This window comes from Salmo salar, chromosome ssa03 (assembly GCF_905237065.1).
Source record: "Salmo salar chromosome ssa03, Ssal_v3.1, whole genome shotgun sequence".
Lineage (NCBI taxonomy): Eukaryota > Metazoa > Chordata > Actinopteri > Salmoniformes > Salmonidae > Salmo > Salmo salar.
Genome location: NC_059444.1, coordinates 72,984,377 through 72,998,805, shown reverse-complemented (window position 1 = coordinate 72,998,805; position 14,429 = coordinate 72,984,377). Strand labels below are relative to the sequence as shown.

The 14,429-nt window shown below is 44.5% G+C and overlaps 1 protein-coding gene across 1 annotated transcript in view; it reads left to right on the top strand.

The window, feature by feature from the left end:
• The first annotated feature begins 266 nt into the window (after positions 1–266).
• Positions 267–14,429, top strand: part of LOC106595351 (mitogen-activated protein kinase kinase kinase 3) — a 21,923-nt gene continuing 7,760 nt past the window's right edge. Inside the window, 14 exon segments of the mRNA XM_045715372.1 lie at positions 267–1,853; positions 5,571–5,672; positions 6,437–6,573; positions 6,717–6,757; positions 7,219–7,318; positions 7,547–7,660; positions 7,824–7,956; positions 8,951–9,081; positions 9,249–9,322; positions 12,382–12,455; positions 13,493–13,542; positions 13,544–13,589; positions 13,748–13,909; positions 14,138–14,286. Of these exon segments, the coding sequence (XP_045571328.1) occupies positions 5,669–5,672; positions 6,437–6,573; positions 6,717–6,757; positions 7,219–7,318; positions 7,547–7,660; positions 7,824–7,956; positions 8,951–9,081; positions 9,249–9,322; positions 12,382–12,455; positions 13,493–13,542; positions 13,544–13,589; positions 13,748–13,909; positions 14,138–14,286 (1,215 nt within the window). The 5' untranslated portion in view covers positions 267–1,853; positions 5,571–5,668.

The window sequence follows — 14,429 nt, the reverse complement described above, 5'->3', positions numbered from 1 at the left end:
GAATTTAATGTGTCAAATGTCACTGAAGTTCATGCGTTCAGTCAAGTTGAAGTCAAATGCCATATTTTAATTAAGGATGATATTTGGTCTTCATAATGGTATCTGCTCATGGTATTTATTGTCAGCGCTCTGTCTAAAAAGTCCTTATGTCATGGAGAACGCATAAGTGAAATTTGTAGGCCTTTACTTTTCATGCAGCCTACGTCATCAATGTATGTGTGGATGGTAGCAAGTCTGGTTTTGAGCGCGCCATTAATATTGTGCGCGCTACCAGGAGCAAGACATCGACAGAGGAACAGCGCGCCCCCGAGAAAAGCACGGAGTCGTTTTAGTTACTGTATGTTTTATCCAAATGGAACACAAATCTGAGTTATTATGATGCGCCTTTGCCCATGACCAACCACTGCATTCAGAATATTGAATCATACGCCTACAAAGCATTGGGAATATACACCTTTTTCTCGTTTTGTAAGAAGCGTTCTATAGGGGTTCCGGTGACGGATTGTTTTTTCTGTCAGGAAATTGGTGGCATTAAAAATACATTTTACTTTATGTCGGTGAGCATCAGGACCTGAATTTATGGAATATCTTTCGCTCAAGTCTTCTGAACAGTTGGTGCATGTTTATCACTTCTATTGCACAAAGAAAGCACCGTTTTTTCCACTTTTGTTGAGTTCTAACTGCATATCGGGCACCGCGGAGATGGTAAAAGTTCAGTTATGCGCACAATATATTTTCTCGATAGAACCATCCTATCATAACTTGTTATCGATGCAAATGTATTAATTGTGTGTGGTCAACTATGTGTTGCATCTGTCTCCTATAATTGTACAACATTATTCCGAAAATAATAGCCTGCTTTCGTAGTTGAATCTTCATCTCCCATCTCCACCATGTTGTGTGTTGAATTACATTTGTTTCACCTGATTTCTTTGTTATAAAACGTCTGGTGCCTGTTTGCAGCTTATGGATTAATAATAAATATTCTGTATAGAAATGGAACAATACAGTTAGGAGTGAAAAAGGGCATAGAACAAAAAGGAAAAATCTGCAAATTTAGCAGGAAAAGGGGCCATCAAAATCACGGAAATCGCTTCGTCCTTTTCCTTTGGTGTACTATTACACTGTTGCAAATGGATTTCATAAAGGCAACACGGTTATTGTTACATCTTTTGTGTTAGTTCACCCTTTCCATGCTGACAAAATGTCACTTGGAAATATTGATTATTGAATAGAGAGAATTATGATGGCCTATTTTTTTGTATTCTAGCCTGAAAGTTGGACTTCTTGTTCCACAATGAAATGCCATCGGACGTTTTTCTTTTTTGATAAAGTTTGGAAATATGGGCAAGTTGTCGAACGTTTTTGTGGTGACGGAAGGTTGACACTTTTCTTTTTGGTCACTTTCTGAGCGCAGTCTAATGTATCGGATTTTGGACTATATTTCTGTTAAATTAATGTGGCATTAGAGAAATCCAAATGTATACGCATGTACAGTGACGATCTCGATGTGACGACATTGTGTTTTTTAGGCCTACTGCTCATTAGAATTTATATTTACTGGCTAGTGCGTAACAAACTATCGTGGACCAGCGCGCGCACTAGTGCCCCCGCACCTGGGGGCAACCCCACCATGGCGCCCTCATCCTTCTGTATCTCGGTGTGGTTGTGTGAGTGAATCAGCAACAACGACTGGGCATCAAAGCTGAGGATGATGCTCTGGAGATAACGGTTCAAACTGACGCTGCAGCATTTCTCCTGAGCGACCCAGTTAGCAGTTGAACCAGGGCCCCCGCTAGAGGGAACGGCTCTCATCTTCCAGACAGAGGTTAATCATCAGGGCAACAGCACAGGTGAGAGCTCATGCATATTCAACACATCACATCACAGAACAATTTCAAAAGGAATCCAACCTATAGAAACACTCACACCCTTATATGCTGAATATGGCTAAAGGACTCCACTCAATAAGCTCCACTCAAAGTGATATCATTTTTTTTTTAAATCAAATTAATGAATAGTTAAGTGTCCTTAAGCCTCTTAAGGCCTAGTTGTACATCACCTGTAATTCTCATAGCCTAGGGTTTCTCTCCTTCCTTCATGACATTACTTGATCAATTGGACAGTCCCCAGTTCTGGCCCCCGAAGTCAAAGTGAATTACTCCCTAAAAAGCAATGATGAAAACCAGCAGACACTGTGGCCCACAAGAAATGGAGTTTAGAATGATACAGATGTAGGATCTTAATTTGAGCCAGTTTACTACAGCAGGAAAATTACCCTGCAGCAACAGAAAAAGTGAATTATTATGTGGATTATAATTAAAGCCGCAATATGTAACTTTTTGGGTGGCCCAACGAAATTCACATAGAAATCTGAGTTATATATCTGTCATTCTCATTGAAAGCAAGTCTAAGAAGCAGTAGATCTGTTCTATGTGCACTATTTCTATGCTTCCCATTCTCTTGTTTTGTTTTTGCTTCCTTTACTTTTGGTTTTGTACACCAGCTTCAAACAGCTGAAAATACAATATTTCTGGTTATTGAAAATATATTTCACACTGGTTTAGATGGTACAATGATTCTCTACACTATGCATTGCTTGTTTTGCCACATAAACTGAAATTAGGCTAACTATTAGAATTTTAAACCAGAAAATGGCTGAGCAATTTCTGCATATTGCTCCTTTAATGGTCTTTTCTGTAGTGGTTGATACATTTTTTGTTAGGGCAAAACAAGTCTGACCTTTCAAAGTGGAAATTACAAACTTTAGAAGACTTTTTAAAACTGAAATACACTGCAAGTTTGCATTCCCTGCTGTGCAGGAAAATTCTCAACAACAGAAGAGTGATCAAATTAAGATCCTACATCTGAACCAGTACAGGATAGTTCTATGCATGCAACTTTGTCCAACTAACATTTTGCAAGGGAATTTTCCTCCCTACAGAACTGAGTGGATGCATAAAGTTATGGAGAAATGACAAAGCATTGTGCAATATTATGATTCTGAACTTTCCCTTGATCCTCTGCCTCCTCTCTTTCCCCTCTGCCATTACTCCTGGAGGTGGTAGTCAATCCATAAGTGGGGTTCCAGCTAACTCTGCTGGGAGGCTGTTTTGGATCTTTATTTTTGTTTTGTTATACAAAACACTTGGCAGACGGTACTCTGAGTTGCACCACTAGGCCGCACTACAAACTTTTATGGCAAGTTTTTACTCAAGCCTTGCAGTGCAGCTGTGAACATAGCAGGTCACCCCAACCCAGAGCACTTGAGCATGTTAAGCAAGGAGAGACGTGAGGCCAGGGACTGCTCAGGGTTTTTTGGATGTAAGGCACTGAGACAGAGCAAGGGCCGTGGTTGGGAAAAACAGCATTAGACTAAACACCTAAAAGCAGGCAAAGAGAAGTGGAGGGAGGAAAATCCATGTAAATCCGGTGAGTCCTGGAAATGCGATGCAAGTAAAATAAAGGGGGCACAGCTGACTGGGCTGGCAGTGTGCGGCCTCTCTCCTCGCTGAATTCTCCACATTCCTTGGGGAAGGTAATTAAAATCAGGATAGCGGGGGAGCAGAACGACAGATCTGAGAGGCCAGTCAATGTATAACAGAGATAGATAAGATGTTTGGTTGGTGTGTCCTGGAGCTATCTGCGACCCTGGGATTTCAATCCATGTTTTTATAGGAGGAGGGAGGACCAATGGTAGCAGGCCTTTGGTTTGGGGTACAAAGGGTAGACACATTTAGTGTGTCTCTTGGGTGAGGAGAATGTGAGTGTGGCGAGGGGGCCAGACGGACATACCTGGCATTCCAGTGGGTGATTATTACCCAGAATTCCAAAGGGCCACTGAAGCGCTTCAGGTGCTGCTGCTGTTGCCCGTTTATACTTACACCCCTCTTCATCATACCACTCTACCTCCTCAGCCACTCACCTCCCATCTTCATCCTCCTCTCTTTCCTGTTGTTTATGAGGCAGGGGCAGGGTTGACATTTGGCACATGTGCGGTAGTGTATCTTTTACAAGAATGCTCAATGCTCAATGCTTTCATTTCAGCGTCCTCTCAGATTCTAATAACAACACATTTCATTTGGTTAATATATTTCACTCACCTTAGGGTCCAATGCATTTCTCAGAATTTATATATGAACTTAGAGTTGAGTTACAGTGCACTAACCCCCCTGGGCAGAGTGGCCAGGCATGCTCAGGTCATTGGGAGGTGACTGGTTATAACTGCTGTGTTGACACTAGTGCCTTCTGGATTGGGTTCCTCTCCTGACCGGCTCTATTTGGATCAATAATAGAACGATATTGATCAGAGAGACTAGAGAAGATTGAGGGGCTGACCTTATAAAAAAAAGGAACAGCAGTGTTTTGGGCAACAATTTACCTTACATAGGCAGTATTCTCTGATGATGAATCCAGTACGTGTAATAAAAGGAAGTAACGATACTATATAGTAATAACTAGCATAGCTAAATGATATTGTGCACCCCTACTGAGCAATATATTGGTGAGTTTTCAATATCTTTTTCGTTACAGTGTAATAAGACCAATGCTATTGTGCTGATTGTTACTGTAGTGTAAGGCCCATATATATGTCTGGTCCACTTTAGGTAAAGAGAATACTAAAATACTCTCACTTACCAAAGAAAGCACACATTTTCCAAGCACACTAACCTCTGCTGAATTATAGTCTTATAGTTGTGTCAGTGGTTTTTGAATTCCAAGGTTTCTTTGTCATAGATATGGCAACCTACTCCACTAAAGGACATACGAGAGTCTCTAATGCTGTTGTCTTCTTGGATACACTATACATGTTAATACTTTACCTTGTCGCGGGTTATGGTAAATCAGGGAAAAATGTATACCTGGCACAACTCTGTCATCCTTTTTAAGAGAATATTGCCCTCTTAACATTAACAGTGCATTTATGATGTAGTTGATTGAGTGTTTTATGGCTCATGCAGTCGGAGAAGTTTAAAGCTGTCAGAATATTCACAGTAAAACTTTTTCACGTGCTTCGTGCCAGATCTGTCAGTGCCAGTGGAGCTCAAGTTTCAGACCTTTACAACTCTCACTTTTTCTCATGTGCAAAGTTTCTCTCTGTCACACACACACACACACACACACACACACACACACACACACACACACACACACACACACACACACACACACACACACACACACACACACACACACACACACAGCTCCAGTGCTTTTTAAATTGCCGCTTCCTGATCAGCCTGGCCTCGTCCCAGAAAAGTAATTTTAGTTTATGTTCCACGCTTTCCTTGAGAAATGGATGGTACTTCAGAAATGACATGTTCCTATATACATTCTCCATGCACCCTATCTTTAAATTCATTACACACCATTTAGTATGTTTATATCAAAAATAAACAGAATGTTTTTTAAGGACTGATGATGTCGTACACTTCACACTAAAAGATAATCTATTGCCAGTGCTACAAAATATGTTGAGCATAAAGATGATGAATACGATGATGATGACAACGGCAGCTTAGGTTGTGAAATATATTCCCCATGGTAACATATTGGTGCTTTCCCTGCAGGATGTTGATGGGTGGCACTGCAGAGTGAGGAGTCTGAAGAGCTGAAGATCTCTGAAGGTGGTTGGCTTAGACAGCGCTCACACACACACATCGCCAAAATGAGTGAGTTCCTTGTGTTGATTATGATGATGGTGGAACACACATGAAACCCTCACAATATTACACGTCATAAATGTACACTCAGATAAACGCACGCACGCACACACACACACACACACACACACGCACATACACACACACACACACACACACACACACACACACACACACACACACACACACACACACACACACACACACACACACACACACACACACACACACACACACACACACACACACTATTCCCCAGCCTCGGGCCTGTGTGAGTTGAGCTGAGCTGATTTTCCAGACGCTGGCCGGGCCGGCAGGTGAAGGATTGATTTTCAGTGTTATGGAGATGGGGCTCTGGTTCTCTCTCTTGCCCTACTGCTGTGTGATGTCTGTCCAAACTACACTCGGGGAATATTTCCCTTTGTGAGCTAACACAGCCAATGCAGAGATCACTCAGAGATCAAACATGGGAATAGAAATATCAAAAACACTGCAGTCTGTCCTCTCACTGGCTCCATTACCCTGTCGCTAGCTGAACACTCTCAATGTGGGATTATATAAAAACACACATTTTCTGTGTACACAACTAGAAGTGGGAATTATGTGGCTACATGTGCACGCGTGCACACACACACACACACACACACACACACACACACACACACACACACACACACACACACACACACACACACACACACGCACACACACAATTACACTTAAATTTGATCTCATGGTAAATGTGTGTTTCCACCAACTGTTCTCCCCTACAGATGAGCGTCAGGCTCTCCACTCCATAATGAAGGACCTAGTGGCCCTCCAGATGACGAGGCGCCAGCCTGGGCCCTCTTATGACACGGGGAAACCCAGGACTCTGCCCAACCCTGTCCCTGCCCCTGCTAAGAGACAGGTAAACCATCTACCACCCCACACAGTCAACAACACACACTCTCCTCAGACAGGCATGTCATCATCATCTCTACATGACATCTTGTTTCCCTTCATGACCCCTTCATGACCCCTCTTGATGGGGCTTCTTCTTTACTCCCTCAGGACGATGTCAGAATAAAGTTTGAGTTCAGTGGAGAGAGGAGGTGAGTGGGTTTTCTTGTTTTTGGATGTGTCTTTGTGTGTGTGTGTGTGTGTGTGTGTGTGTGTGTGTGTGTGTGTGTGTGTGTGTGCTGTGCGTGCGTGCGTGCGTGCGTGCGTGTGTGTGTGTGTGCTTGTTTTATCACGTCTTTGTCTGTGAGAAGAGCATGGTCAGCTCAGCTCAAACTCACTCCAGATCTCAAGTCAGAATGGTATGTGAAGCGGAGAATGGAAAGGGAAAGGACTGCGGTTTAGCTGTGGCAGCCAGCAGAAACCACAGCTATGTTAGGTGTGTTTAGAGGAATCTGCACACACTGGAAACGGAATATGTTTGTAAAAGTGTGTGTGCACGCTTGTGTTGCAGATCTAAAGAGGATATAGTTTCCAGACCTAAACACTTTTTTTCCTTGTCTGTTTGTCTGTCCATCTTACCCACTGTTTGTCTATATCTTTTTTATTTGTGCAGGATACTGATGTTTGGGAGGCCTGTGCAGTTTGAAGAAATCCAGCAGAAGGTCAAAACTGTCTTTGGCCAACAGCTAGACTTGCACTATATGAACAATGAGGTACAGCTAACCCCACATCTCTTTCTCTGCATTTCTCACCTACAAACACTCTCTCAGACAAACACCAACACAATGCATACACACACAAACACTGGCCCTCACATCAACATCAACCCACTTGATGTAGGTAACTTTTACGGACAGTTTCCTAAGATGCATGTTTATTGGAGATTCTCCCTTAGTGTCTCTGTGTTTTGGTTGAGTCATCTCTGTGTGCTGTGTGTCCAGCTGTCCATCCCTCTGCGTGGTCAGGACGACCTGGACAAGGCCATTGACCTGCTGGACCGCAGCTCCAAGATTAAGAGCATCAAGATCTTGCTGCTGACGCAGGAGCAGTGCAATGTACTACTACTCACACACACACACACACACACATAAATACACAGACATACAGAAAAAACACACACACATTAAGCAATAAGATGTTATTAAAATCAGATGTAATGGGGTAGTGTGTACAGTCTATATGTGGATACTGAACACACCCCTCTCACCCCACCCCTAGGCCTCCCCATCCCCCTCTCCCTCCTCCCACCACACGGTGAGTAAGCAGGTGAGGATCAAAGCCTCCCAGTCCACAGGTGATGTCAGCACGGTGTACCAGCCCTCCGAGCCCAGGGGGCGCCACCTCTCCACCAGTGAGTATGAACAAGCAGATTCAACTCATAGCTGTTTCCTCTATTCTACTGCCTTTGCTTTCAACATCCTCTTTCTCCATTTCTCTCGCTATAACTTTTTTTTACAATAGAAAGGGAAGGGTAGTGGTATCTGTCAATATGGAGAGACAGTAATGTTGTATTTTGTCTGGTTTGGTGTTTGTCATGTCTTGCTCTCTTAACTCATTTATTTTGCTAGCTTTCTCTTTGTCTCTCTCTCTCTCCCCCCTGCCCCCCACTCTCTCTCATTTCCACCCCCCCTCTCTCTCTAGCTGCTGTTGTTTCTCTGGCTTCCTCTCTTAGCAGTAGGTTCTCTTCCTCTTCCTGTCAACCATCACTGGCTACTCTACAATGGCCTGCTGGCCACAAGCCAATCAGATTTAGAGACACTATTAGCATGGCGGGCCAATGGCCTGGTTTTAGAAACACTGGCTGTTTTGGGAGAAGGTTGAAATTAGTGCTGCGTGAGGGAAACTGTACAAATCCTAAATTCTCTGCAGATCCGTCGCCTGAGGCAGAGTTACATTTCTAACAGTCACATTATTAATCATTTAGATATTTTCCCCCTCATTTCATTCTGTGGTTGGAGAGAGAGAGAGAGAGAGATCATATCTATTATCAGTGTTAGAGATGTATCTTCTTTTCTCCCACATAATCCATTGTTTAACATTTTTTTGAATATATATTTTTTTCATTTAGCAGATGCTCTTATCCAAAGCGACGTACCTGAGCAATTAGGGTTAAGTGCCTTGCTCAAGGGCACATTTACAGATTTTTTCACCTAGTCTGCTCGGGGATTCAAACCCACGACCTTTCGGTTACTGGCCCAAACGCTTTTAACCACTAGGCTACCTGTCATTGATCTTGGTACACCAGAATCCCATTATCTCATGTATCGATTTCCATTGGTTTAGAACAGTGTAATATGGCCAAGTCACAGTCCTATTTCTTATCCTCCTCCTCTCTCCTGTCCCAGGCTCACAGAACACAGGCCGTAGCTCCCCCCCTCCTGGCTATGTCCCTGAGCGGCAGCAGAGGATCGCCCGCCAGGGCTCCTACACCAGCATCAACAGTGAGGGAGAGTTCATCCCAGAGAGCGACCAGTGTGTGAGTCATTGCACTGTACACAAACAAGTGCACGAACACACACACACACACACACACACACACACACACACACACACACACACACACACACACACACACACACACACACACACACACACACACACACACACACACCGTTGGGTTAATACTGTGTCTCCTCTCCCTAGGTGCTGGACCCCTGGAGCAGTGCAGAGAACTCTGTCTCAGGAAGCTGCCAGTCGCTGGACAGTAGCTCAGACAGGTGAGTGCAGGGCTCTACCCCACATTCTACCCAGGGGTGAAAGTAAGCCAGTACTGTCTGGTATGGCATCCCGGCAAAATAAATAGTGGGGTACTCCGTACTGGTAAAACATGAGCCTATGTTCTAAAATGGCGACGGAACAAATGGCAGCAGAGGACAAAGAGCCGGATGCCTGGTCAGGACCCGGAGAAGGCGACTGGGAAAGCTGCCGTTAAAGCTGCCATTACCGTCAATACTACTCGCCAACGTGCAATCATTGGACAATAAATTAGACGAGGTAGGATCACGAATATCCTACCAACGGGACATCAAAAACTGTAATATCCTATGTTTCACGGAATCGTGGCTGAATGATGACATGGATATTCAGCTAGCGGGATATACACTGCACCGGCAAGATAGAACAGAACACTCCGGTAAGACGAGGGGAGGCGGTCTGTGCATATTTGTAAACAACAGCTGGTGCAAGAAATCTAAGGAAGTGTCTAGATTTTGCTCGCCTGAAGTAGAGTATATTGTGATAAATTGCAGGCCACACTACTTGCCTAGAGAGTTTTCAGCTATACTTTTCGTGGCTGTTTATTTACCACCACAGACAGATGCTACCACTAAGACCGCACTCAGTCAGCTGTATAAGGAAATAAGCAAACAGGAAACCACTCACCCAGAGGCGGCGCTCCTAGTGGCCGGACACTTTAATGCAGGGAAACTTAAATCAGTTCTGCCAAATTTCTATCAACATGTTAAATGTGCAACCAGAGGGAAAAAAATTCTAGATCACCTGTACTCCACACACAGAGGCGCATACAAAGCTCTCCCTCGCCCTCCATTTGGTAAATCCGACCACAACTCTAAATCAAATCAAATCAAAGTTTATTTGTCACGTGCGCTGAATACAACAGGTGTAGACCTTACAGTGGAATGCTTACTTACAGGCTCTAACCAATAGTGCAAAAAAGGTATTAGGTGAACAATAGGTAGGTAAAGAAATAAAAACAACAGTAAAAAACAGGCTATATACAGTAGCGAGGTTAGTCGGGCTGATTGAGGTAGTATGTACATGTAGATACGGTTAAAGTGACTATGCATATATGATGAACAAGCAAAAATTAAAGCAGGAAGCACCAGTGACTCGGTCTATAAAAAAGTGGTCAGATGAAGAAGATGCTAAACTACAGGATTGTTTGCTATCACAGACTGGAACATGTTCCGGGATTCTTCTGATGGCATTGAAGAGTACACCACATTAGTCACTGGCTTTATCAATAAGTGCATCGAGGACGTCGTCACCACAGTGACTGTACGTAAATACCCCAACCAGAAGCCATGGATTACAGGCAACATTCGCACTGCGCTAAAGGGTAGAGCTGCCGCTTTCAAGGTGCGGGACTCTAACCCGGATGCTTACAAGAAATCCTGCTATGCCCTGCGACGAACCATCAAACAGGCAAAGCGTCAATACAGGGCTAAGATTGAATCCTACTACACCGGCTCCGATGCTCGTCTTATGTGGCAGGGCTTGCAAACTATTACAGACTACAAAGGGAAGCACAGCCGCGAGCTGCCCAGTGACACGAACCTACCAGATGAGCTAAATCACTTCTATGCTCGCTTTGAGGCAAGCAACATTGAGGCATGCATGAGAGCATCAGCTGTTCCAGACGACTGTGTGATCACGCTCTCCATAGCCGACGTGAGTTAGACCTTTCAACAGGTCAACATACACAAGGCTGCGGGGCCAGACGGATTACTAGGACGTGTGCTCCGGGCATGTGCTGACCAACTGGCAGGTGTCTTCACTGACATTTTCAACATGTCCCTGATTGAGTCTGGAATACCAACATGTTTCAAGCAGACCACCATAGTCCCTGTGCCCAAGAACACAAAGGCAACCTGCCTAAATGACTACAGGCCCATAGTACTCACGTCCGTAGCCATGAAGTGCTTTGAAAGGTTGGTAATGGCTCACATCAACACCATTATCCCAGAAACCCTAGACCCACTCCAATTTGCATACCTCCCAAACAGATCCACAGATGATGCAATCCCTATTGCACTCCATACTGGCCTTTCCCACCTGGACAAAAGGAACACTTATGTGAGAATGTTATTCATTAACTACAGCTCAGCGTTCAACACCATAGTATCCTCAAAGCTCATCACTAAGCTAAGGATCCTGGGACTAAACACTTCTCTCTGCAACTGGATCCTGGACTTCCTGACGGGCCGCCCCCAGGTGATGAGGGTAGGTAGCAACACATCTGCCATGCTGATCCTCAACACTGGAGCTCCGCAGGGGTGCATGCTCAGTCCCCTCCTGTATTCCTTGTTCCCCTACGACTGCATGGCCACGCACGACTCCAACACCATCATTAAGTTTGCTGACGACACAACAGTGGTAGGCCTGATCACCGACAACGACGAGACAGCCTATAGGGAGGAGGTCAGAGACCTGGCCAGGTGGTGCCAGAATAACAACCTATCCCTCAACGTAACCAAGACTAACTAGATGATTGTGGACTACAGGAAAAGGAGGACCGAGCATGCCCCCATTCTCATCTACGGGGCTGTAGTGGAGCAGGTTGAGAGCTTCAAGTTCCTTGGTGTCCACATCAACAACAAACTAGAATGGTCCAAACATACATCGCATTCTAGTGACTCCTTGTGGCGGGCCGAACGCCTTCAAGCTGACTTTGGGCGCCTGCAAGCTGACTTCGGTCGCCAGCTGGACAAGCGATGGGACAAGACTGTAACTACCAAATGGGGATAAAAAACAAAACAGGTTTAACATGTTAAAAGTGATATGACAAATCTTTACTAAGCCCACAGAGATCATATTTAAAATTAATAAGGATTCTAAATGTAATTATATAATTACACCTATAAAAAGAAGGTGTGTGGGCACTTGGGTGTCCGGTACCAGTAAGAAATTAAATCTACTTTTACCCCTGATTCTACCTCACACGTACACAATACTGGACTTTGGTTATAAAGACAGTGTATGTATTTTGAGGAAGGGATCAGCACCTCTCACTCTCTCTATTTGTCCTTCCTCCCAGCCCCTCCCTGAGGAAGTCACGCATGCACCGAGCCAAGAGCTACCCTGATAACCGGCAGCAGGACAACGTCTCAGGTGGGTGCCCAGGAGGAATCCTGATATCACTACATAAGATATAGATCCTCACTGTAACGGAAAACTGTCATTTATACAGTCATTTGAGCTATTATCAACAGTAAAAAACATTGGAAGTTTTACTGTAGCATACTGTAAATTATGGGGAAATTGCTGTATTTCGAATGGTACTGTAATTCCACCCCACGAATACAGTACTGTACTGTATCTTTAGAGCACCAAAAACCTTATGACCACTAGTGGGTGCACGGTATTGTTGTCTCTGGCTTATTACTGTATTTTGAGGCGTGCCTTGTAAGAGGCTATATTTGTTGCACCCGTGAGTGAGAATGCTGTACCAATTTTACTCTTATGTGGTTAAAGTGGCCCATCAATAAAAAATGTATAAGGGCAGATTGGAGTGGCAGCAAATGGTTGAGCATTTTGCCATGTCCTTTTGGTCTGTTTTGACCTGTAGTCGCTGACAGTTTGGAAGCCTCTAGAAGTGCAAGTGATATAAAGCACCAAATATGAATTAATATGATGTAATGTGTAAACACTTAGCAGCCAACTGGCTTGCACCAATCCCATGGAATTACAGTAAAATACTGTCATCCATGCATTCATTAATCCATTCCGATTACGGTAGCATTTAGTTTTGTACAGTATAATACAGTCAATTTATGATCTTTTTCTTTGTGTCATTACACGGTACTTGCTTTGATACCGTATTCATATTACATCAGGTGTACGGTAATATGAAATACAGAATTTTACTTGCATCCGAGCTGCCTGTAAGCTACTGTCAAATTCATGGTAACCCCTTTACAGTGCTGGCAACAGAGCCGCTGTCAAGCCCCTTAGCAACAGGCCTAAAGCACAATGCAGCTCCTAGCAACAAAGCAACAATGTAGGCCCAAGCAACAGCACAGAGCAACAAGGCAGCTCTTAGCAGCAGAGCCTCATGTGAATGCTGTATGACTGAGCTGAGTCTGAATCCTGTTGTAGTCTAACCTTCACCCTCACTCTCGCTCTCTTTACTCCTTCCTCCCTCTCAGACCGGGAGAACCATGTGTATGATAAGGTGGTGGGGAAGGGAGGGACATACCCCTCGCAGGTACCATGTCTCCCTGCATCACAAGGACCATAGTGAAGGTAGGGGCACTGTTCACTGTTCCTCTCACCAAACCACTTTGTGCCATATTACTTTGTATTTGACTTTTTCCCTGACCTCTCTCTTGAACCATCTCCTCCTTCTCTTGGTCTCTTGGTTCTTCTCTCATTCACCCTCAACTCTCCTCTCATCCCCCCAGGTCGGAGGACGTTCCCACGGATCCGTCGCCCCCAGGGTAACCTGTTCACCCTGGTACCCTCACGGCGCTCCCTCAACGGCAGCGAGGAGAGTCTGGGCAGCTGGCAGCTAGTGGACAAGCAGGGCAGGCTCCGCCCACAGGAGCGCCCCGTCGCCCACAAGTGTGAGTCCCGACCCTGCCTCTTCATCTTATATTTACATATATTACACATATTTTACATATATTTTATAGTTATTAGAGATTTCCTACTAATACATCTATTTTTGTATCCTACACATTTTAAATAAGGGAGTTAGTTTGTATGATGAATGCAGTGTGTTTTGAGAGTATGGTGTCATGTTTTCTATATGGAGAGGATGATATGTATGGTGTATGCCCCTCCCTCCACAGCCCCCAGTGCTCCAATGACGTGGAGGCGGGGCAAGCTGCTGGGTCAGGGGGCGTTTGGGAGGGTTTACCTGTGTTACGATGTGGACACGGGACGGGAGCTGGCCGCCAAGCAGGTGGTGTTTGACCCGGACAGTCCTGACACCAGCAAGGTGAGACAGCAGGGGATGCCGGAACAGTATGCTACTACACAGATTGTTTTCTGCTTTTATATCAAAGTCTACTGTTGACAGCCAGGCTACTGTAATGTATTTATGCCAAGATGACTCAGACTCCCCAGCCTGAAGGAGAACTC